Source organism: Athene cunicularia, assembly GCF_003259725.1.
Source record: "Athene cunicularia isolate RWA chromosome Z unlocalized genomic scaffold, athCun1 chrZ_part2, whole genome shotgun sequence".
NCBI lineage: Eukaryota > Metazoa > Chordata > Aves > Strigiformes > Strigidae > Athene > Athene cunicularia.
In genome coordinates, this window is record NW_020799143.1 from 12,450,588 (window position 1) to 12,476,690 (window position 26,103).

The window sequence follows — 26,103 nt, forward strand, 5'->3', positions numbered from 1 at the left end:
AAGAAGACAGCATTCCATCTCTTCATTCTCTATAACATTACCAACTTTGATACAGATGCATTAATTTGTACATGAAGATGTAGGTGGTACATTGGAATTATGATAGTCTCCTCTCAGATGAAGAGTGTTGATTTCATTTTGTGGACAATATACTCTTCATTTTTTAATAAAACTCACTACATGTTATTTTTATTCATATGCTGCTTTTTTGGATAGTTAAGAACACCTCAGAAAATGTTTTTAGGAATGAATATGATATGCTAAGAATAATCCAAATATAATGTAAAAGCTTTTCTCTTCTTCTGTCTTTATAAAAGCAAATCTACAAACTCACGTTTTTCTAGGAGATGGGAATTTAAGGTAACATAAAGAAGATATTTAGCACAAACTATAGTAAACCTCAAGGTCTGTTCCTTAGTCTGCTTTATTAAGTTAGGCAGTGCCTAAATTGTTAATAATTTGTCATTCCACAAGGGAAAATGAGCCCTAAGATCATTTGATGCAGAAAAAAATGAAAATAATATTATATTTACAATAAATGATGTCTCTATGAGATAAGAATACTATATTAATGACATATATGTGTAACGCATGTAATAAAAGGCTTATGAATTGCTAGAGGTCATACTGAGAAACTTGTTCTTTCCTTCTTATCCAGCCAGTTTTGAAAGAGGGAAATCAAGAACTGAACTGAGAGATTTGAGTTAAAATTATGAACATCCTTCACCTGCTATTTATTGACAAAGTTAGAGGAGAAGGAATCTGGCATAGAGTATAGGTTTTAGCATGCCTTTATTACAAATACAACATCTGAAACATCTTGTTGTTTCTCCCTTCTGTGGGGAGAACACTCATTTTTGTAATATTCAGACTAAGATAAATAACTAATTGCTTTATACTCTGTCTTAAATTTTGATAGTATCACTATAATGTTTTACCATAGTTAAAATACAAAATAATCAGAAGGGAATGCCATTTTAAGAGGGAAAGGGAGGCATGGAGCTGGGGACCTGGTTTTCCCTAGCAGCTGGTGGAAGAGAGAGGTCTGTGTTCCAGGGGGCATGCATCCAAGAAAGAAATGGAAAATGTTAAGTCTTCTGGAGGCTAAGGTAGTTCAAAGTTACTTAATCACTTGCTGAGACTCACTCTTGTGGTTTTAGGGATATTACGGCTTTTTTGGTATGTTTGGAAAAGAGGAGTTGTCATTCCTCTTCTAACCTGTGCAAATAAACATCAGGAACTTTGATCACTGCAAAGACTGCAGTGTATTCCTTCAGATGAAAGACATCTGATGGTGATTAAAGTATGTATCTTGTTTATACTTTTTCTGGTTCTTCATGAGTCTTTGTGGCACTCAGTCACTCTGTGGAATTTACACTTACCTCTAATCAGAAGTTTATATCAAAGAAGGTCTAAAGACATTTCCTCAGGAAGAGGTCTGGAGTGGGTGGAGACAAATGGGCTTTTACCCAGTCCTTGATTTTTTTTCATTCAGCCTTGCTTTTGGTACATCCTTCTTCCCTCTTTGCTTGGTTAGTGTAACACTTCATATTTATAGCCAGTAGACAATCTGTTCTTTTCACAGGAGAATCTGAGCAGCCAACACCTGGCAAAATTGTTGAAATGGTACAGACTGCCTCATAAATTTGGTAGGGAAGGGTGCAATAACAACTATGTGTTGTGCTTCCAACAACAGTGTTGTACTGCTTAATTTTGTGTGGTAAAGCACAAAACAGTATCAGGAGTATGCATGGAATATAAGTTTTGAACTTTTCTACTACTTATTGCAGAGATAAGTATTCAAAACAAAATTTTTTGCTGAGAGAACTACTTATTTTGATGTTTAGCACTTAACTGTTTTCAAAGTTACTGTTGCTATGAAATATTAAACATTCTTAAAGAGAAAGGGAGAGGTTATAAGGCATTAAATCATAGGGTCATTGGAAATGTTCAATATGTGTAATCTGCAAAGTGACAGATGGAACTATAGTAGTTTAGTGCTCTCTAGAGCATGTCTAATCTACAATTCACAGTTTTTATGCTTTAAAGATCTGAAGCAATGACAGCTCATTATAAAGATGTGGGGTGAAGGGGTGGTGTGTCAGGCTATATCCTTCGGTAAGTAGGTTAAAATAAATGTTTCATTGGTAGATCTTCTTTCACTATGGCACTGGCTGTACTATAAGGCAAAATGTTTTCATAAACTTAGAAGTATTTAAAGTGTCTAGGTTTTGATCCATTTATGCACATTAAAAATAACTTGCTATTCATGTTCAATGGTTTTCTTGTTGGACAGTGTTGGACTTGCTGCAACAGATGCAATAGATTGTAAGAAGACTGCAAGTACAATAAATAATTACAGCATAGAGCAGACTTTGCTGGCAGATACAAGAACACAGCATTCTCTTTAATCATAGTGCTTCCCATAGCGTGGGTGGCCACAGGCTCTAGACATTTCACGCAATCCCTTCTCTGTGCAGCAGTGGTTGTAAAACAGAGCTGAAGTAAACAGCATTCCACAGACTTTTAGGGGTTTTTAATTTTGAGAAAGTATAACTTCCCTTCGCCCTTCCTTTTGGCTGTTTGCTTCTGTCAGCTGTAACCATACAGGTCATGCTTCCTACCAAATCAGTGCTGCTTGAAGTAAATAGCATATAATGTAATATATATATATATATATATATATATACACACTCTTCAAAAAGTTGTTTGGTTTGATTTGGGGTTTTGATAAAATAGATGTTACTTTAAAACCTGAATTTTTTTGTTGTTGTTGGGTTTTGGTGATAGGAAGTAACCTCTGCACTTATATTAAATGCTATATAATGTTTAATTCTTTTTTAAGTCTTTCCTCTTCATTGGTTTCAATTTTCCTTTTTTTTTTTTTTTTTTTTTCAGTGTTGTTTTACTGTTTCTCTAAAAGTTTTATTGTTGCTCTAGCCATTAGTACAGAAGTTTTTCTCCAACCATAATGAAGGGGAACTTTTTGTTTTTTAACCTGGCAGCCAGTTTAATACTTTGGAAGCTGATTTCACCTTCTTAATGTTTGATAACTCCTCTGTTAATTCGTCTGGAATCTTGAATTTAATGAAATAGAGTTAAATAGCTAAACTTGGTATCATGCAAATACTTATACAGCATTTACAAGCCTTTTTGGAGTATGTAAATCAGCTGCAGTTCAGGACAGATACTGTAATTCTATTATATAAATGTATGGTCATAAAAGGATGCATTTTGATAGATGATTTTTTACATTGTTTTTAGGCATATGTGAAATTAAGTATGGAAATCAGCTTGAAAGAAGTGTCTTAACTTTCACTGGGTAACTGATAATTGAAAGTAAATTTTCCTGTGAATCAAAACATAAAGGAAATGACTGTTAAATGAGATATATGCATGCTTTTAAGATTTGACATCATTAGAGTCCAATGACTTAATGAACTAATGTGACATGCGACTGTTCAACTTTTAAATTATTGGTTAAAATTCAGTTTTGAGAACCAAATCTACTTGCTTTGGAGTGTGTCCCAAGGCAGTGAGTGATAGAGGCACTTTTCTCAGTCCTTTGTGCAATCTATTTGTGTCTCAGGTCAACCTGGAAAGGGAAAGGGCCTCCTCAGAGCTGCTGGCCTCTATTCCTGTCCCTGGTGTGTATGTCCTGTGCATACACAACGTATGTGGGCCAAAGATTTCAGAACCATTGTTTAACACTTTTGTTCAGCTGCATCAGCTGTTGAAGTCTGTGTGACTATGCTGGATACACACCTAGGGAAACCCACTTTTCCCAGCAATACTTGCTTAATATTTGAACTGTATGCCTCCTGAACTTCCTCTATACAGTTCTGCATCTAGGGGTTAAAACAAGATTCTTAGGTGTGGTTAGGGTGGGTCACTTCGGGGGAGTAGGGAAGATTGCAGTGAAAATTGGAATTGATGGATGAATCAAAGATGAGTAAGTAGTTGATACAGTTATGGTATACATTAAAGAATTCCTATAGACTATGTTCTAAAACAGTTTTATTCATAAAGGACAGGAGGGTTATTGAAGATGTTAGAGACATGCATACAAGAAGATTGGGGATGGCTCTTTTTAATGTAGTAAGAGAACATTTAAACATGAAGATGGGTTTTCTTATACAGCACATAATCTATTTCTGATGGTTATTGTCTTGAAGTTTTACTGACTTCATTGATGGTACTTTATGTTCTTTCAGTTTTTGGAAAGTCAAGCAGAGGGAGTTCTTGATTGTTTCTAACTACTGATGATTATACATCTAAATTGTTAGCTAGCCTTCACACTAATACCTTTGTGAATCAACTTTCTAAGCTGATTTGGACCTTCTCTAGTCACCTATAGAAAATTTCATTGATAGGATGCAAGAGAATTTGCAGTGTTTGCAAATTTACAAGTATTAACATATTGTTCTACTTAAAAATAGAATGATAGTATGAATAGTCTGGGGGGAAACAGACCTCTTTTCTTTTTTTCAAGTAGATAATTCTTTAATAATGCATAGCTAACATGAATATAAATAATTTCTGGGCCAAAATAAACAAAAGCCAAGTATCTCGAAGAACAAAATGAGAAACTAAGGATTCTGCTTTCCTGCAAGGGTGCTGGAGCTTTAACAGCAAGTGTCACAATTTGCTAGCCAGCTGACAGTTCTCAGAGCACTTCAGTAGTGCCAGGTGGCTCTAGTAAACAATAAGGATTTTTTACTAACAAAAAGAGGTCTCTATTTGAAGAAATTCTACTGGCATTAGATACTTCTGCTCACCCTAATATAATTAGTATCCAGCAGTTGTTGCATCACCATTATAGGAGTATTTTGTGCTTTTTTGCTAAAAAGTTCAGTGAACATTTTTCAGTCTTTACACTTTTAGCAGCTTGATACTTAACGAAGTCCAAACCCAAGCAATTATAACTAAATTCTCCTGAATAACATCCTAGGCTAGGTGATCTTTGGGTATTTGCAATGTGTACCTGTTGGAAGAATAAAAATCGGACACTGGGCAAATACATTTATTGAAAAAAGTGTAAATTTGGGATTATATTTTTTTCAAGAAATCACTGAACTCACTGATTTAAACTAAAAGTAGTTTAATAGATGCATCCACTCTTTGTAAACTTAGATTTATTCATCCTGCTTTTCCACTTTTTTTTTTTCCTTAGATTTAAGGAGTTCTGTGGGAAGCTTGCAATTTGGCTTTTGAAAATTGTGGAGGGAAGAGGGAAATTAATTCTAAATCTCTGGCTACTTAAAACAGAGGGCTTAAAAAAAAAGATTTATGGTTGATTTTGGTAAAGCTATTGAATTTCTTTTTGTAAGTGTATGTGTTTTATTTCAGCAGCAAAAGTCTCCCCTTTTTTAATACAAAGAGTAATAGCACTTTCTAGGTGGGTGTTTCTTAAAGAGAAAGGAGAAAGAAAAGAAAAGGAGATTTGAAACTGCTTTTCCTGTCTGAGGCCAAGAGTAGACTCAAAGCTTGCCAGCCGCACAGTTCTTTAGCTTCTTTCTTAACGATTTCCGAGGGTTTTGTTAGTGATTTGCAGATGGAGCTTAGGCTTTGGAACTCATCCATTAAGAAGTTGTGTGGTCTTAGCCACAGTAGTAGTGCAAGATGTTTTTCCTATGCCAGTTTCACAGAAGTTAACTGAGCTTGAATTGGTGAGGAAACAACAATGCAGCTTCCCCTTCTCCCCCTTTTCCCATAATTTTCATTCCTGCATATCATTTGGAAATTAGGATCAGGTTCATTTTGAATTGTATTTAATGTTTTTCTTCTATTTTAAGAAACAGAGGTGGAATATGAACCTAGTTATTTTAATAAGATACAGGTATCAGTAAGATTAACACAATTCATAGCATACATTAATTTCTAAAGAAAAAACATCTGATTCTTGTTTTCTTGTAGGTTTTCATGCTTCTTTTGTGTATTTTTGCTATTACTACTTTTTTAAAAAAGCAAATTGCAGTTAAGTTGTTGAAGCAAAGTTAAGGAATTTGGCCCATTTGTAAGAGCACTTGAGCAGTTTACTGCTGACTGAAGGTGAGCCTGCTTACATGCTTCAGGGACAGAGCAGGATGAAGTTCTCTGTTGCATCAAGTACAGTATGGAGAACTTCATAGAATCAGTGTTTTCCCCTCTGGGAATATGTGGAAAGCAATGAAGTCTGGCAACATTAATTTTGTGAAGAACAATATTATTCCTGGATTTTTATTTTTTTTTAACTCTATAGTAAAATTAACTCAGTCTAGCCATTTATTTATAGATTTTCAGTAACTTGATCATATGCTTAAATGGCAAGATCCTTGTTTCTGTAGGAGTGTTTAACAGAATAATTTGTTTATGATCAACTAGTCTTTCATGGCTATCAGTGGTGATTTAGATGTGGGCAGATGTCAGATTGTCATTCCAAGTGAATAAGGAGAAAAAGGAGAAGCTTCCATAAATCCTAAACATGTACTGTGCTGGTATAGAATTCAGCTAATGAAAACCATCCCATAAATACATGTATCCATAAACTGTGCTGAAACAAAAAAACTTTCTGACAGAGAATGTCAGAAAGAAATGTAGGAAGAAAACCCCTCCCCACCCTGTACTTAGGCACTTTGGCCCTGATCCAGTAAACTACTGAAGATATTCTCATCTTTCTTAAAGTTAAATTGAAACTGATTTCTTTGTGCAGAACCTCTGAGCGGTTACTGGAATAGACTCAATTCAGTAAAGTGGGAGGTTATGTTGACTGGCTAATTTAAATATATGTGTGTTCACAGTGTAACATTTCATCTGTTTGAAATATGTTTTAAGCAAGTTTAAGTTTAAAGCAGAAATTGGAGATTTCTGTTAGGTTATAGATGGTAAGTAGTTAAAGAAATGTTTTTTACTCCCTTATAAAATACACTCTCACATACTGATAATAATTAAGGTGTTAACAAATATACACCATATAACTGCCCCTAATTTTATAGACAGAGATTTTTATAAAATGTTGAGAAAACAAAATTGTATAAACAGTACTTTGAAAACTGCATTATGTTTAAATCTGCATGATGTTTTACTATCTTATTTTCTTCTACATTTTGGCTTGTGGAAAACTAATTTTCTGTCTTCTGAAACTAAGGAACAGGTGAACAAGAGGTCTTGTAAGCAGAATTAAGTCACAGACTTTGTTATGAATGAATATGTGTGTGGAAATAATATGAATTGTGTTACATCAGCATGCTACTCACAGAACTGTTTTTTTTTAAAGAGCTGGTGTTGAGACAGTCTCTGAATGAGCATGCTGCCTTGTCATTTACAGACAGCCATTACGATTCTCCAGAATTGGCTGTTTATTTCATAGTAAAAATCTTCTAAAAATATTAGACCTGTTTGTATTTTGTTGGTGGTCATTTAATCTAGAGGGTATGGGACACAGTTCTTAAGACTTCAGGCAGGATTTTAAAGAAAATATTACTAAAAATATCTGCAGGAATTTAGTTTGGACTGAGCTGCTGAAAGCTAGCAAACAAAACAAATTAATTTATATTTAAATTTCATCACAGGGATATGTATACCTTGCTTCCTGAGGACTCTGTTTAAATAATTTAGAAAGTAATTTGGGATGTTAGAATCTCACATATTTAAAGAAAGAAGTTGTACCTACTGTATAGCATTTTTATTAATAATGATTGGAAATCATATTTTCTGATCTGTCACTAATGTTGTGATTGATTACAAATTTGGAAGTATTTTTAAAGCCAGGTTGGAAATACAGTTTGATCTCTTGTTTTCTAGACCTGAGTTGAAAGCAATGGGCCATCTGTCTGTACAGGGAACAGCTAATAACAGAATTGATGTACACACAGTTGAAACCATTGCCATACAAGAAATATTAATTCCAAAATCTGACAAACTGCAAAGAGGAAGTAGCACTTACTTCTAATGCTTCCTCTGAATAAGTTAGTTTTTCTTGCGATACGTGCTTTTTCTTAGCAGTGCAGAGGAAATCTGTTTCCTGTAGAAGCAGATGGAATGGTCAGAAATAAACCTGTTACTTGACCAGATTTCAGAAGTTTACCCTTGGGTATCCATGTTGTACTTACTCCAACAAATTCATATAGGTCATAATTTCAGAAAAATTACATTAATGATCTCTGCTCAAAAAATAATGGCACTCAGTGTTACCAGGGAGAATATACTATTGAGAAGTATCCTTTAGGGTAAATGATTGATCCTGCTGTCCCATCCTGCTCTATCTGTCACTTTGACAGACTCATCCAAGTTGGCAAAAAGCGCCCAGTAGTGTCACTGGGAAGTCCTAATCAGTATTAGGTTTGAATGGCTCATCCCAGTGAAACCATCCATCTCTTCTCTCAAAAATATACTGCCTGTGTTGATTTTCACATCTGCTTCTGAGAACATTCAGAATCATAAATACTTTGAAAACTTCTCAACACACTATCTCCAGAAACGAATTGGTTTATCTGGTTCCCCTGGAATGTCTTTGAAACTGTCATAAATTCATGACAGCAGTTGCTACACAAATACAGTTACTAGCATAAAAATTGTCATGTGGTCCTGTAATAAAAAGCAACTGCTATTTCTGTGTTGATGTCTAATTTCAGAGGTAATTGTGCCTTTAGTTCAGGCTTCTATATTTTTCACCATCAATGTGAGTAGGAAGATACTTCCCATTACAGAAAAAAGGGGGAAAAGGCTTCTAAGAGCTTTTGGATCCCTGCCTAGAAAAGGTAGTATCAGGAGACTAAAGCACCTCCTCCTCTTCTGAAGTTGTAGATACTAGCTGAGATGGTACCTGCCCAGTGCTGTGCTGCTTGTCTCAGCAAAGGGGCAAATTCTGCTCCAGGAAAATAATTTCAACAGTTGCATGTGCTCCAAGAGATGGTTGTCTCTGAGAAACAACCTTCATGAGGTAACTCAACAAGTCCCTTGTAGCACATGGAAATGAGCCTTCTTTACTTAAAGAGGAGTATCAAAAGATTTGGCTTAGCTTAATTGAGAAGTGGTATGTAGGAAATGTTTTCCAGTTGCTTAGTCTTCTTTAGATATAGGTGGACGATAACCAGGGACCATAGTGACTTGTTTTCTCCATTTGTATTCTCCAATGTCTTTATTTTCAAGTCTGTTCTCATTCCCTCCACTTTCCCAGGGTGACTTAATAAGGGACAGCCTTATAGCCAATCTATAAATGAGAGAAGTAAAGGTTAAGTCAGGCCTCCTCCACTACAGAACCTGGTAGATATGTGTTAAAGGATTTCACCAGACTGTGGGTACCTCTGGGCTTGCTTTATTAAGAACTCAGGGTTGGGCCATCACCTCAGTGAGTGGCAACAGCTAACAAAAATCACCTTCTAGATATGTGATTCTTCATAACATGCAATACAATACAAAGAATCTTTGGTGATTTTACAGGAACTTATATTTCTCAATTCATCATCAATTTCACAAGTCCATTTTATTCCACAGTTTTGACTAGTTCTTACCTTTCCAGTTCCTCTTCGGACTCCACTACTGACTGATGCAGTCTTCAGTCATCTTGGTTACTTATCTTCTGAACAATCTTCATCATAATTTACTTTTAGACTTCTGAGAAAAGACTCAGATGTTCTATTTAATGTATACTCAATCTATGTCTAGCTTTTCTAAACTGCTTAAACTGTCAGTATTGTTCCTAGAGCACCTGTGCTCTATTAATTAAACCTATAAAACAATATTTATTATTCCTGCTATTAATAATATCCTAAAAGAAAAGGGTTTTCTAAAGCTTGTTCCTTTTACATACAAAGCACTGTGTTTACACTGATAAAGTAAATTATTTTATGTCTCATGCAAATGCTCCTAGGATTGTCTGCATGTTAAAAATACTGGAAATCTCTGTGCAGCAGTGGATGTTAAAATTGAGTTAGGTAGAATATTGATCAATACAAATTGCATCAATAAAATAAAGCCACTGGCAAAATTGTTCAAAGAAGCTGGTCATTGTGAGGGCTTTACAAAAATTTGGCATTTGGCCTTGTTGAAGCTCATCCCGTTGACATTGGCCCACCGATCCAGTCTATCCAAGTCTCTCTGTAGAGCCTCCCTCTCTTCATGAACATAGACACTCCTGCTTAACTTCGTGTCATCTGTCAATTTACTGATGATACACTCTATGTCCTTATCAAGATCATCAATAAAGATGTTAAACAGAAATGGTCCCAACACCAAGCCCTGAGGAACGCCACTTGTGACCAGCTGCCAGCTGGATTTAACTCCACTGACCACCACTCTCTGGGACCATCCAGCCAGCCAGTGCTTGATCCAGGAGACTGTTCACTCATCCAGGCCATGGGCAGCCAGTTTTTCTGTGAGAATTCTATGGGGAACTGTGTCAAATCCTTTTCAAAAATCCAGGTAGACAATATCCACAGCTTTTCCTTTGTCCAATAGTCGGGTCATCTTGTCATAGAAGGAGGCCAGGTTTGTCAGGCAGGACCTACCTTTCATACCCCCATGCTGACTAGGCCTGATCCCCTGGTTGTCCATTATATGACTTGTAATGGCACTCAGGATGACCTGCTCCATGACCTTCCCTGGTACTGAGGTCAGACTGACAGGTCTATAGTTCCCTGGATCCTCCTTTCTGCCTCTCTGTCACATTTGCCACCCTCCAGTCCAGTGGGACCTCCCCAGTCAGCCATGACTTCAGGTAAATCATGGACAGCCGCTTGGCGAGCACATCTCCCAACTCTTTCAGCGCCCTTGGGTGTCACCCATCCAGTCCACAGACTTGTGTGCATCCAAGTGGTGCAGCAGGTCTCTGACCACCTCCTCTTTAGCTGTGCTGACCTCAGGCTGCTTCCCCTCCCCATCTCCCAGCTCCTGAGGCTGGGTGTGCAGGGAACAGCCAGTTCCACTGCTAGAGACTGAGGCAAAGTAGGCGTTGAGCACCTCAGCCTTTTCCTCATCCTTAGTTACCATGTTTCCCTCTGCACCCAGTAAAGGAGGGAGATTTTCCCTAATCCTCCTTTTGTTGTTAATGAATTTATAGAAACATTTTTTATTATCTTTAACAGCTGTAGCCAGGTTGAGCTCTGGCTGTGCTTTGGCTCTCCTGATGTTCTCTCTGCATAACTTTACTACACCTTTATAGTCTTCATGAGAGACCTGGCCCGTCTTCCAAAGGTCATAGATTCTCCTTTTGTTCTTGGGATCCAGCCAAAGGTCCCTGTTTAGCCAGGCTGGTCTCCTTCCCCACCTGCTTGTTTTCCAGCACACGGGAACAGCCTGCTCCTGTGCCTTTAAGACTTCTCTCCTGAAGTATGTCCAGCCTTCCTGGGCTCCCATATCCTTCAGGGCAGCCTCCCAAGGGATTTTGTCAGTCTTTTGAACAGGTCAGAGTTTTCCTCTCAGAAGTCTAAGGTGGCAGTTTTAGTAACCCCTCTCTTTGTTTCTCCAAGGATGGAAAACTCAACCATCTCACCATCACTGCACCCTGGACGGCCTCCAACCTTTACCTCCCCCACAAGCTCTTCCCTGTTCACAAGCAGCAGGTCCAGGAGGCACCTTCCCTGCTCGGCTCACTCACCAGCTGTGTGAGGAAGTTATCCTCCACACACTCCAGGAACCTCCTGGACTGTTCCCTCTCTGCTGTGCTTGATCCCAGCAGATACCCAGGAGGTTCAAGTCCCACACAAGAACAAGAGCAAGTGACTGCGAGATTTCTCCCAACTGTTTACGGAAAGCTTCATCCACCTCACTGCTGTGGCTGGGGGTCTATAGCAGACTCCACAGCAAGATCCGCTTTATTGGCCCTTAACCTACTTACTCCACACACTCTCAACCCTGTTATCACTGCACTTGATTTCTGAGCTCTCATAGCATTCTCTAACACACAGGGCCACTCCACTGCCTCTCCTTCCCTGTCTGTCCCTCCTGAAGAGCTTGTAGCCATCGATTGCAGCACTCCAGTCGTGTGAGGCATCCCACCACGTTTCTGTGATAGCTACTATGTCATAGTTCTCATGCTGCATCATGGCCTGAGGCTCCCGCTGTTTGTTGCTCATACTGTGTGCATTGGTATAGATGCACTTGAGATGAGCTAATGAATCCAATACCTTTTTGTGAGTGTGGGCCCCATTTCCTACCAGATCATTCTTAGGTGCTTCCATGATTTGTAAACATCTTTCCCTTCTCCCAGATGAAATAGCAGAGGTAGAGACCTCACCAGTCCACCATCCTTCAAGCCTTGGGACGCTTCCCTTGAGCTTATTCCTAACAGGCCCACTTATCTCCCCATCCCCCCTCATATCTAGTTTAAAGCCCTGTCAATAAGCCCAGCTAACTCCTGCCCCAGAATCCTTTTCCCCTCTGGGACAGCTTCATCCCACCTGTCTCATTTGTTGCCAGCAGACCAGGTGCCTTATAAGCTTTGCCATGATCAATGAACCCAAAATTCCAATGGTGGCACCAATCTCTGAGCCACTTGTTAATCAGATATGCTTTCCACCCTCTGTCAGTGTTTTTCACTTCCACTTGAGGGTTTGATGAAAGCACCACCTGAGCTCCTGAGCCTTCAACTAGCCACACCAGTCCCTTGAAGTCTTTTTCGAGTTACTTTAGACTTCTCTCTACCACCTCATCATTACCTGCCTGGATAACCAACAAAGGGTAGTAAACAGAGGGCTGTACCAGAGCAGTGACCTTCCTGTTAATATCTCTAACCCAAGCCCCAGGGAGGCATCAGACCTCCCTATTGTATGGGTCTGGTCAACATATGGGCCCCTCCGTACCCCTCAGAACAGAGGATGGGGCATACACAACTTCTCTGGGCAACCTGTTCCAGTGGTTTTGGCTTTCTGGGCTGCAGGTGCACATAGCCAGCTCATGTCCAATTTTTTATCCACTAGTATCCCCAAGTCCTTCTTTGCAGAGCTGCTTTCAATCCATTCATCCTCTAGTGCCTACTGACATTGAGGATTGCCCTGACCCAGATGCAGGACTTTGCACTTGGCATTGCTGAACTTTGCAGCCTTCACACAGGCCCACTCCTCAAACTTATCAAGGTTCCTCTGGATGGTATCCCCTCAAGCAAATCAACTGCACCATGTAGCTTGGTGTCATCAGCAAACTTGCTGAGGGTGCACTCAATCCCACTGTCCCACTCAATCCCATCTCATTGATGAAGATAGTAAATTTGTCCCAGAACGGACCTTTGAGGGACACTATTCATTATTGGTTTCCACTTGGATATTGAGTTACTGACTTTGGATACAGCCATCTAGTGAATTCCTTATTCATCCAACAGTCCATTTATCAGATGTAAGAGTGAATTGACAATTTTTTTTTTCTTTCAATACAATATATAGTAGTAAAGGAATCATCATTTACAACCAGAATTATGTGCAGTAAATGAGCTACATTTTCTAGAGAGAAGGAGAATTCTCTGGACATGTTTTGGACCAAAGAAAGCATTTAAAACTTAAAAGCTAGATGCTTTAAATTATGGTTACCAATTTCTTATCTGTGTTGCCTGTAGGTATGTCATGGGCTTTGCATTGGCAATAGCAATATAAAACGAAATATAAAAGACAGAGCTGTATTCTAAATGTTTTTCACTTTTAATACATACCTTTCTATGTACCTAATACTTCCTTTCATATTGACTACAGTATCTCCTGACTTCTGTTTCCCTTGTGCCCTTCTGGCAGGGCAAAAGAAATCCAAAAGAATAACTGAAGTGATCTGTGAAAATCTGTAAAATGCTAGCATGGGTGTAGTAAAGTGCTCAGAACAAGAAAACCAAACAAACCACCAATCAACCAATCAACTAAACAAAACGCCCCCAAAAAAAACCCAGGAAAGTGTTGCAGGCTGTATGCAGACTGTGATGTCATCTAGTAAATTTGTCTTTTCTTCTATTGATTGGTTAACAGGGACTGTTACACAAAGGTAGGGTGAACATAATTTTTAAATTACTCCTTTATATTCAGTGTTTGATTAGTTTTATCCTTAGGAAAATTCTGATCAAAGAGGGTCACTAGATAATATATTTTATAGGGTTACAGGTGAATATATGGGTTTTTAAGATACTCCCTCATTTAGCTGTTATTAGCTGCCATGTCAACCGGTCAAATCCTTTTCAGAGCTTTTTATGTCAGTTCCTCTCATCAGTGAAGCTTTTTGAAAGTCTTTCACTGAGCAATCCAACACACTTTGGACTTTTCAGGCTCCCTTCCTTACCGCTAGCAAAAGTGGCATCTCAGGTCTGTTGCTGCTAACTCCTCCTTTATATTGTTTTGAACTTGCAGTCTGACCCTGTATCTCATTCTACTTGGCAAACCCCTCCTATTTTGTAGGAACTATTTGTCTGAACACTTGATACTGTTCTGAAAACAAATTTTAACTTCAGTAACAGTTGCAAAGGACAATAAATATATATATGGTTCCACATTAATAAATTGATTAAGGAGTGTTTGGAGATTGTACAGTTTAATAGATTTTAGCCTTCACTTTTTTTAGGTGCTTGTACATTTTGAAAATCCACCTTTTTGTGTGTTTTTCTTAAGAATGCAAAATTTGCATGTATATTACTTCTTCGCAACTGTTGCCACATCATTTTCCTTCCTCCTTAGTTTTAAGGAAGTCACTGGATGGTGGTGAAATAGCAGTTTTTTCTTTCAAGGGCTATTTAGGAAAGAAGGTTTGCAATGAAAGAGAAGGATATTCAGGCATTTAACGTAAGTCTGCAAGGTAGTAAAATAATCCTACAGAATAGTACAATAAATAAGGTGTCCCAAATGCTTCTAACTTGTTTTGATTGTAATGAATTCTCTTAGACCTCTGATGTGCTTATGCTGATTTTATCTTCTCTCTCACAATAATCAAACATGGAATACATCTAATTCCAGGATTTCCAAAGTTGTTTAGGAATGTTCAACAAAAGCATGCATAAATATTTGGTTTGGATTTCTGAAAGCAGAAAATGAGCTAACTGATTTTTAGGTTTTTTTAGTCTCGATTCTTTCATCATATCCCTCTTTTAAGAAGACTATGTAGAGTGAGATACCCTAAGACCATGGAAGTCACAATGCTTTCATCTGAACTTTCCTTTTAATTACATATTTTCAAAATGAAGGGTTTTATTCATAGAATCACAGAATCACCAAGGTTGGAAAACACCTTGAAAATCATCCAGTCCAACCATTAACATAACATTCACAGCTCCCAACTACACCATATCCCCCAGCACTATGTTGACTCTACTCTTGAGCACCTCCAGGGGTGGGGAGTCCACCATCACCCTGGGCAGCCCATTCCAACGCCTAACAACCCCTTCTGGAAAGAAATGCTTCCTAGTATCCAGTCTAAACCCTCCCTGGTGCAACTTGAGGCCATTACATCTTTTTCTATCACTTATTACTTGGTTAAAGAGACTCATCCCCAGCTCTCTGCAACCTCCTTTCAGGGAGCTGTAGAGGGCGATGAGGTCTCCCCTCAGCCTCCTCTTCTCCAGACTAAACACCCCCAGTTCGCTCAGCCGCTCCCCATACGACCTGTGCTCCAGACCCTGCACCAGCTTCGTTGCCCTTCTCTGGACACGCTCGAGTCATTCAATGTCCTTTTTGGAGTGAGGGGCCCAAAACTGAACACAGGAATCGAGGGGCGGCTTCCCCAGTGCCGAGTACAGGGGTCAGATCCCTTCCCTGTCCCTGCTGGCCACGCTATTGCTGACACAAGCCAGGATGCCATTGGCCTGCTTGGCCCCCTGGGCACACTGCTGGCTCCTGTTCAGCCGGCTGTCAATCAACACCCCCAGGTCCCTCTCTGACTGGCAGCTCTCCAGCCACTCCTCCCCAAGCCTGTAGCGCTGCTGGGGGTTGTTGTGGCCCAAGGGCAGCCCCCGGTATTTGCCCTTATGGAAACTCCTCCAGTTGGGCTCAGCCCATGGCTCCAGCCTGTCCAGGTCTCTCTGCAGAGCCTCCCTACCCTCGAGCACATCAACACTCCCACCCAACTTGGTGTCATCTGCAAACTCACTGAGGGTGCACTTGATCCCCTCCTCTATATCATCAATAAAGATGTTAAACAGGAGTGGCCCCAAACCCAAGCCCAGAGGGACACCACTCGTGACCGGCCACCAACTGGATTTAACTCTGTTCACCACAACTCTTTGGGCCCGGCCATCCAGCCAGTTTTTTACCCAGCAAAGCATGTGCCCATCCAAGCTGTGAGCAGCCAGTTTTGTCAGGAGAATGCTGTGGGAAATGGTGTCAAAGGCCTTACTGAAGTCAAGGTAAATAACATCCACAGCCTTTCCCTCATCCAATAAGCAGGTCGCTCTGTCATAGAAGGAGATCAGGTTTGTCAGGCAGGACCTGCCTTTCATAAACCCCTCCTGACTGGGCCTGAGCATCTGGTTGTCCCACATGTGTTGTGTGATGGTACTCGGGATGAGCTGCTCCAACAGCTTCCTGGGCACTGAAGTCAAGCTGACAGGTCTGTAATTTCCCAGATCATCCTTCCGACCCTTCTTATAGATGGGTGTCACATTGGCCAATTTCCAATCAGTAGGGACCTCCCTGGTCAGCCAGGACTGATGGTAAATGATGGAAAGTGGCTTGGTGAGCACCCCAGCCAGCTCCTTCAGCTCTCTCTGGTGTATCCCATCTGGTCCCATAGACTTGTGTGTGTCTGTGTGATGCAGCATGTCACTGACTGTCTCCTCCTTGATTGTCGGGGGTTTGTTCTCCTGTCTTCTGGCTAAGGAGCTGGATTCCCTCAGTACAACTAGTCTTGTTATTAAAGACTGAGGCAAAGAAGGCATTAAGAACCTCAGTCTCTTCCTCATCACTCGTTGCCATGTTTCCTCCTGCAGGGGATGGATGCTCTCCCTGGTCATTCTTTGGCTGTTGGCGTACTCACAGAAACATTTCTCGTTATCTTTGACTGCTGAAGTCAAAGTAATTTCTAGCTGGGCTTCAGACCTCCTGATTTCCACCCTGCATAGCCTCACAGCATCTTTGTAACCACTGAGAGTTGCTAGTGCCTTTTTTCCAAAGGCCATAAACTCTCCTTTTCTCCCTGAGTTGAAGCCAAAGCTCCCTGTTCAGCTAGCGTGGTCTTCTCTGGTCCCAGCTTCTCTTACAGCACCTGAGGACTGCCTGCTCCTGAGCCATGAAGGTTTCCTTCTTAAAGAGCGCCCAGCCTTCCTGGGCCCCTATACCCTTCAGGATAGTCTCCCAAGGGATCCTGTCAAGCAGGTGCCCAATCAAGGCAAATTCAGCCTTTTTGAAGTCCAGTATGTCAGTTCTGCTTATCCCTCTCCTGGCCTCTCAAAAAATAGAGAACTCTATAATATGATCACTGTGCCCTAGTCAGCCTCCAACCACCACATCATCCACCAGCCCTTCTTTGTTCACAAAGGGGAGATCCAGCAGGGCACCTTCTCTGGTCAGTTCACTCACAACCTGTGTCAGGAAGTTGTGTCTGACACAGTCCAGGAATCTCCAGGGCTGGTCCTGCCCTGATGTGTTGTATTTCCAGCAGATGTCTGGGAAGTTAAAGTCTCCCACAAGAACAAGGGCAAGTGATCGTGAGATTTCTCCTAAATACCTATAGAATATTTCATCCACTTCTCTGTCCTGGTTGGGTGGTCTACAGTAGACTCCTACTACAACATCTGCCCTGTTGGCCTTCCCCCTGATTCTAACACAAAGACACTCCACACTGTCTTCACTACACTTGTGGTCAAAGCAATCATAACAGCCCCTAACATACAGCACCACACCACCCCCTCTCCTTCCTTGTCTATCCCTTCTAAAGAGCTTGTAGTTGTCAACACTCCAGTCATGGGAGACATCCCACCATGTTTCTGTTATAGCCACTACATCATCATTTTCCTGTTTCATTATGGCTTCAAGCTCCTCCTGTTTGTTACCCATGCTGTGTGCATTAGTATACATGCACTTCAGATGGGCTGATGTACCCAGCACCTTTCTCCATTTAGAGGTCCTAAGTCTGGCTTGTGGTTTCACAGCTGCTACCATGGTTACAAATCCATCAGTATCCCTTGCATCTTTGTTGTGCTGCACATTTCCATCCCCTCATCTGTGCCTCCACTGAGATGGCATGGTGAGAGTCATCACTGGCACAACAGCCCACAAGCTCTGGTAATGTACCCTGGGGCTTATGTCTGGAAGTTCCAGTTTTGCCCCCTTCCTCCTTCAAATCTAGTTTAAAGCTCTGTCAGTGAGCCCAGCTAACTCCTGCCCCAAGATCCTTTTCTCCGTCTGGGACAGGTGCATCCCATCTAATGCTGAAAGGTCTGATGTCCTGTATACTATCCTGTGATTGAAAAATCCAAAGCCCTGCCCATAACACCAGTCTTGGAGCCACAGGTTTGTCTGTTGAGTTCTCCTGTAATCTTCTTCATCCATCCCCACAACTGAAGGGATGGTCAAGAACCCTATTTGTGCCCCCGACCCCTTAACCAGTTTCCCCAAGGCCTTGAAATCTCTCTTCATTGATTTTAGACTTCTGGTAATATTGTCGTTACCTAGCTGAAAAACCAAGAGAGTGTAGTAGTCCTTGGGTCTCACTAAAGTAGGGAGTTTTGCTGTGAGGTCCTTCACCCATGCCCCAAGGATGCACGGACTTCCCTATGAAGTGGGTCTGGTCTGCATATTGGGCCTTTGACACCCCTCAGAATGGAGTCACCCACTACAGTGACTTTTCTGGGGTTCTTTATAGAATTGTTTTTAATATGTGGTCTAGAGTGACTCAGCCTTGGTGGACCTTTATCTTCCTTCTTGTTTGACTCATTTTCTTCATCCTTCTCTGCCTCATTCAAAAGTTCCAGGGACCTGTATCTATTGTGAAGTGGCACCATGGAAAGTGAGGGAGGTCAGGAGAGGATTTTCCTGCCTCCATGAGCAGGGACCTGTTTCCAGTCTCCCCATCTCTCAGGTCCCCTCCTTCTGCCTGGTGATCACCTGCCACTTCTGGAGTCTCCATTTGCTCCTGTTGCTTCAGGGTGCCAAGGTCCTACTCCACCAATCAATTTCCCTTTCGCACTCCCTAATACTTCTTAATCTTTCAGCCTCTTCTCCGAGTCCCGCCACCATGCTGAGCAGGTCACCCCGCTGATGGCAGCGCACACAGGTGCTGTCCCTGCTGCCCTCCGGCAGGACTGACGGGCTCAGGCACTCCCTGCAGCCGGGGACCCGGACCCTGCGTGTTTGCCTGGCAGCTCCGTCTGGGTCGCCACGTTCTTTCTGGTGGTGGTTTTGACACGAGTGGAGAACATGTTGCAGTCCACTTATGGAGGACGTTAAGATGACAACTCGTTCAGATGAGCTCTGGAGCCAGGAGAGGGGCTGTGCCCTGCCCGCTCGCCCTGCCTGCGCCAACTGCCGCGCCAGGCCCTGTTCGCCGCCCTGTTCGCCGTGGCCCTGGGGGCTGCTCTTGTACGTGAGGGCCTTGGGCGTTGTCACTCCCATCTCCTCCCGCCTTGAGTCCCCTCTGCCCTCGGTCGCAGCTCGCTCTTCCCGCTCAGGGGGGAGGCGACTTGAGGCTCTCCCTCTTCCCTGGGCTTCTGTCTTGTCTTGCGTTTTGCCGCGGGTTTTTTATGCTTTCAGAAGGGTCCCCAACCGCTATCCTCCTCTTTAGAGCCACTCTCCTCAGTGTTTGCTAATCCTGACCCTCTTGTTACAAAGGATTTTATATTTATTGCCACACGAAGGATAATTTAATTTAAACTTTTAAGTTTCAATTATATATAAAGACCTGAAATTAACCTCTGGAAAGGGAATGTAACTGTTGTTATATCAGTATGTAGCAACAGAGGACAGAAAGAGAACTTAACAAATTCAGAGCAGATGATTTAATAAGCAACATAAAACTACTTCTGCTCATTTATGACAGCAGAATGCAAAAACCTACTCAAGATTTCATACAACAGTTTTCATAAATGTGTTGAGTCGGGCAGGTGCTGCAAGATCTATACAAAAGACAGCAGAGCTGTAGTATAGCACTGAAGAACAGGGAACATGAAACCGGAGTACTGTGTTCAGAGTCCTCTGTATGCACCTGCAGAACCAGTGTATCAAATACGTTAATGTGACTTTACTCTGAATCTGCCATCAAAGGATTGTTATACGTTGTATTAAAAAGGTTTTATTAAATGTGACTGAAAGCATTCCATAGTGAAATTGCTAGAGAAGTAAATGTCAGACTAAAATGTTATCACTGTCTTTTCAAGATAATGAGGAAATTAAGCAAATTAAATTGACACCAGCCCCTGAATCTCATAAAAAATACTGGGGCCTCTTGAAGGAGTGATATGGAAAGGTAATGATGAGTTCGTGCTTTCTCTTCTTGATCACAATACTCATCAAGACTACAGGTGATTTTTTTTGTTGTTGTGTAGCAACGTGACTGCTTCTGTCCAGATGATAACAGACTGAAACAGCTCTCAAGAGAACTGAAACCTATCTAAGGTCTGTCTGGTTTTGACATGGATGGCCTCCACTGCTATTGCACAACTGCTGAAATTATGGAGTGTGTGAACTCATGTTAGATACTAGCAGCTGCAGCGTTTTCCTTATGGTTGATGGGAGCTACCTGCTATTCTGTGTCAATGGTGTAATATGGCCACAACTGATCAAAAGGTCTTACTTACCCCAGGTATAGTTCAATAGCAGTCAGTTCTTTTTACACAGCATGTTGTAGCCTAATACTTTTTTATTGCCCTTCTGTTGATGTCTCAGAGTTTGCTGTGCCATCTCCTTTCTTCTTCTAAGTGGGAAAGTAATGAAGCTGAAACCAGTACTTTCATATCAACTCTTGGCTACACGTCAGCAGATTATTATTGTCACTTAGTTAAAAATGTAAGTATTTTGTGCAAATGAGATATTGTTAATAATAAATCACCAGTTTATAAAAATGTATATGGAACTGTCATTGTGATAAGGAACATGGACTGAACTTCATTTATCTTTTCTTACATCAATTACTTTTACAGCCTTTTAAGGGAGAAAATGAAGTGGGAAATCTCTGGACAAATGAGAAAGTTTTTATTAGATTATACTGTCATAGATGTTCATAAAAACATAATTTCTGTTGCTGTTGTGTTATAGCAAAAAAAAAGTCTTCACTATCATTAATATTTTTTTCCATTAAGTTTAAATTAGATATATTCTTTTGTGTATTAGAATGTAATTTTTGAATGTTTTCTTTGACTGTATACACTGCATTGAAAATTGTAGAGGAGCCCTAAATCTTAGGAATAGTGTCTTTTACATTTAATGTATAAAAATAATGGTAATAATTAATAATATGATGACTTAAATTAGATAAAGCAGATATAAATTCTTAGTAGCACACTTCTGAAAGTTTTTCCTCAACTCTTAGGGAAGCAGAGCTAAAATAAATAGCTTCATAGTTTTCAAAAGTGGAAAGCATATAATGTATGTTCAAAAAATGTTTTGCAGCATAGTTTCTTTAGTGATCTGGACAGCTTTAATTTGTTACCAATAATAAATTAAAAAAAACCCTGAGTGATTAGAGAAAGTTATTAACTTCTACATTATGTCAGTCACACAGAGAACCATGAATCTAATGTCTGCTTATCTGCAGTATGTGTAATATATTTTATTTTAATGTTATTTTGTTTTATTTAACAGATGGTCTTTTCATTAGTAACAGAACTCAAAGGAAATCAGTTCAATGGGCTTAACATTCAGGGGAGGTAGGTGTTACTTAAACATCATTTTGATAAATTCTAGTTTGGATTGTACAGTTCATTGAGGACCTCTTTACATTCTTGGGCAATTTAGGCTTCAGTTGGAAAATTTTGGGTGTGTATGTAGATCATTTCAGGTATGGACAAGCTTGTTAATTTGTCCTTCAAGTAAGAGTTTATACTTAACCTGAGAGTCATGGAATGGTTTGGGTTGGAAAGAACTTTCAAAGATCATCTAGTCCAACCCCCCTGCCAGGGACAAGGACACTTTCCATTAAACCTGGTTGTTCAAAGCCTCATCCAGCCTGGCCTTGAACTTTTGCAGGGAGGAGGCATCCACAGCTTCTCTGAGCAACCTGTTCCAGTGCCTCACCACCCTCACAGGAAAGGATTTTTCCTTATATCTAATCTAAGTCTACCCTCTTTCAGTTTAAAACCATTGCCCCTTGTCCTGTCATTACAGGCCCTGCTAAAAACTCTGTGTTTCTTCTAAGATCCTTCTGTGTACTGGAAGGCCACAATAAGGTCTCCCTGGAGCCTTCTCTTGCCTAGACTGAACAATCCCAACTCTCTCAGCCTTTCTTCACAGGAGAGGTGTTCTATCCCTCTGATCATTTTTGTGTCCCTCCTCTGAACCCGCTCAAGCAGGTCCATGTCTTTCCTGTGCTGAGGACTCCAGAGCTGGTTGCAGTACTCCAGGTGGGGTCTCATGATAGCAGAGTAGAGGGGCAGAATCACCTCCCTCGACCTGCCAGCCATGCTTTTTGTAATGCAGCCCAGGGTATGGGTGGTGTCTGGACTGTGAGTGCATATTGCCAGCCTGTGTCCAGTTTTTTGTTCCCAAGTCTTTCTCCACAGGGCTGCCATCAATCCCTTTATCCCCCAGTCAGTACTGATACTGGCGATTGCCCTGATCAAGGCCTCGTTGAACCTCATGAACTTCATGATCATAATGTTGGCTTCTATATGCATCCTTATAACCAAAGTTAACTAGCAGTTACTATGAGAAAAAGCAAAAAAAATTTTCCAAAGGAACTTTTTTCCCTGTTTTTGTGAGTGAGAGTTTAATATGACAGAATGGTAGTTACTTTGAATTTGTTATTAATGATAAAATTAGTCCATGCTTATTTAAAGAACCTTTAATTTTCCTTCCTTTAGATCCTTGATCTGGTATCAGACAGTGCTGTGGGAGTACTGTGTGTTTCATATACAACTATTTTATATGTACCCAAGAACACCCTTTAACTGCTTCCTTGGCCTGGTTTTCTAAGGATGAAAGTCTGACAAAGTGGGTGGGAAGGAAATTGTGATGTGCTCTGGCTAGTTTTCCAGTCCAGATAATAAAATGCTAGTAATGACCCTGCAACATTCTTTGGGGTGTTTCTACATGTCTAGGTGTAGTCAGTGAAAATGGTCATCTTTTTATCCACACTACATAAATACAGTGAATTAAGCCAAAATCTGTGACCATAAAAAAGGAATACATTTGCCTAATGCAACTGTTGTCACTGTTCTTGACATGATCATGCCTTTTCACTGTTTAATTTGTGCCTTTCTACTGACCTTGAAATGCAGATCATAGTCTTTTGTCAATACTTTAAAAATGACTTTATGTAGTAGATCCTTCTGATTGCATGCATATTAAGTGTATTCCAGCTAAAAAAAAAAAAAAGAGAGGAAAAAATAAGGATATATTCAAATTGTGTCTTTTGTTTTAAATGTATGACTACCCTGTGGGTATTCTCTTGGTCTTCAGTGTCAAAGCTGCTGATATAATGAATTTTATGACCTATTTAACACCACATAGCCTGTAAAGTTACAGGAAAGAGAAGGCGGATTGAAATATGTTCTTTGTATCATAAGCCAATAGCTTAGCTATTTTTCTCCGTGTCTTCTTGCACTTCAGTGTTTGTGTAAGGAACAGTAGATTAGCTGAATTCATTTAGAGATTAATTTAGTATTGACATGATGGACACAGTTAATGAAATGAGGAGCATCACCAAGTTTTGTTCAATGTAGAAAACACACACATTTTATAAAGTAGGGTAAAGCAGACTTAGCTGAAGAGCTAATGAGACTGTTGGAAAAAGAAATATCTGATTTCTACCACAAGAAAAGGAAAACTTTGAACTTAGGTGGATTTTTGAGCATAGAAATTGCAATATGTTTGCTTATTCAAGTTGCTGAGACAAATGTAGTTTGCAGTTAGAGATGTACATTGTCTTACTTCTCTGTTCAGTGATGCTTACAGCAACATAGATGACAGTGTTCAAATTCATTGCAAATTCATTGCAAACAGTGGAATGCACTGTTCAGTATTCTCCTGGAACATATTTTGAAGTCTATGTAGAAAAAGAAGAAAATTGTTTTTCTTCCGCAATTAAAAGTTTAAGAGTAAAGCGAACTGGATAAGAAATTAGAAACAGAATTATGTACAGGGGACTGATTTGAAGAGTCTTAGGTCTGTGAACATTACATGTATACCCTAGAGAACAGTACTGCACAATAAATAGCAGCCCAATAACTACCATTCCTACAGAAACACTTCTCATAGAAAAACTGCATCCCAGATTATTTCAGTGTAAGAAAACTTAAACATGTATTTGGTTAGGTACTTAGAAATCTGAGTCTTTGAAAATGTGTCATGTTTTATTTCTCTCACTGTGGAAACCACAATGGTACTCTGTGTCCACAAATTCCAGCACTTCTATCACAACATATACCAGCGACCAATAGGCAACATCTGTTTGGGAGTAGTTTTAATACCTGCAGAGCAATACAGATAGCTCTTACTCAGAGCAGCCTGCAGTGTAATTCATGTCTCAGCTCTTCATAGACTATATTAGTGGCTCTCCAAAGAAAACAGTTTTGGGTTCTTGCAAAGAATGCACTCCTTTTACTAATCAATGCAATCAGGAGAACCTTGCAGCAACTCAAGGAAGCCTTTTAAACCAAACTAGCACTTTTTAATTTTCTAGAATTCAATATTTCTGATTTCTTGGTGTTCATAAATATATTACTGTCAAAACTGCATCTAGAAAATCTGCAGTTTCATCTGCTACGAACTATATATACTCCAGGAAACTTGTGACTTCCTTTTGCAAACGCTCTTTTATATTGTGTACCATTTTCTCTTTTGTTGATGTTCCAAAAGTTTCATGATTTGTTTATGTTCCAGGTTCCACTGTCTTTAATAATTTCTAAGTGTCTAGTTTTAGCAAGCAGGTCAAGTGAGTGGTTTGTATAAGATCCATAAGTGTTACATATTCCTTCAACTGTAGATCTGAAAGACAAAAATTTTTCAACTGAGCACTTGAAGACAGCAGGATTCATATTGTTTGGTTCATAGAAGCTGTCTCTGTTGAGAGGAGAGAGGTCAAGGAAACAACAGAAGGCCTTAAAAGCACCTAGGTGGTCTCTTGTGAGGGCCTAGCAAATCTTCATGAGAGCTGTGAATCTGTAGTTTTCCTTACCTGTGCTTCACTGATCCTGAGAAAGACAAAGCATTCCTTGCTAGGAAAGATGTGATTACTGAGCAAACACAACTGGCTGCATTTCAGAATTGGGTTTATATCCTTTATGTGGTTTGTCTTGAGCACTAAAATATCAAAATTTTATCTGACTTCTCCTTAATATTCTTCAGACAATATGTAACAACATATAAACAGTCATTCCAATAAATGTTTGCTGCAGTTAGGTATGCATCTCTTACATTTAACCATCTGTAATTAATTTAATCTTTTACTGTATCATTTTAGAAATTAAACTTTTGACTTTTCTATAATATGAATTTTATTTATTTTCCCCTCAGAGTTTCAGCCAGTCGTGTGAACGCTGTGTCCCTTTTCTGTCTCCCTCTCATTACTTTGCCTGATCTAACTTCATTGCTGGAAACTCTCCTTCTTTACCATGGAGGTGCCTCAAAAGAAATTCTCAGTTCAGAGTTTCTGGAGGCTGTGAATGAAGCCTTTTTAAAGTAAGTGGCATGGTCTGAATGATTTTTATGCTCTTTTCATAAAGATTATTAATTTAATTAAATGTCTTTTCTCTGGGTTTGCATGCTGAATGCACTATACACCTTCTGCATTCTGGAAAAATATTTCCCTTGCAATTGAATAGCAGAGCTCAGGTTGTAGGCCAAAGCAGAATTTTATATTGCTTGTGCACAAATTGTGGCATAACAGCTTTAAATATTGACTGAAACCTGGTCCCACCTTTTCTCTAAAATGGATGTTAAAGTCTTCAATAGATTTTTAGAAATTTTGTGGAAAATGATCACTTTTCATAAAAATGTTATTTACCTTTCATTTAAGTGTATCAACATTCTTAACTTGACATTTTGACACCCATCTTTATTTTTCTGTGCACAAGAT

General features: G+C 39.9%; 1 protein-coding gene across 2 annotated transcripts in view; it reads left to right on the top strand.

Moving 5' to 3' along the window:
• FANCC (FA complementation group C) overlaps positions 1–26,103 on the top strand; it is a 77,318-nt gene that overhangs the window by 23,271 nt on the left and 27,944 nt on the right. For both annotated transcript variants that reach the window (XM_026866458.1, XM_026866459.1), the window contains 3 exons: positions 20,757–20,876; positions 21,672–21,736; positions 25,542–25,706. In XM_026866458.1, the coding sequence (XP_026722259.1) occupies positions 20,757–20,876; positions 21,672–21,736; positions 25,542–25,706 (350 nt within the window). The remainder of the gene's footprint in view (positions 1–20,756; positions 20,877–21,671; positions 21,737–25,541; positions 25,707–26,103) is intronic.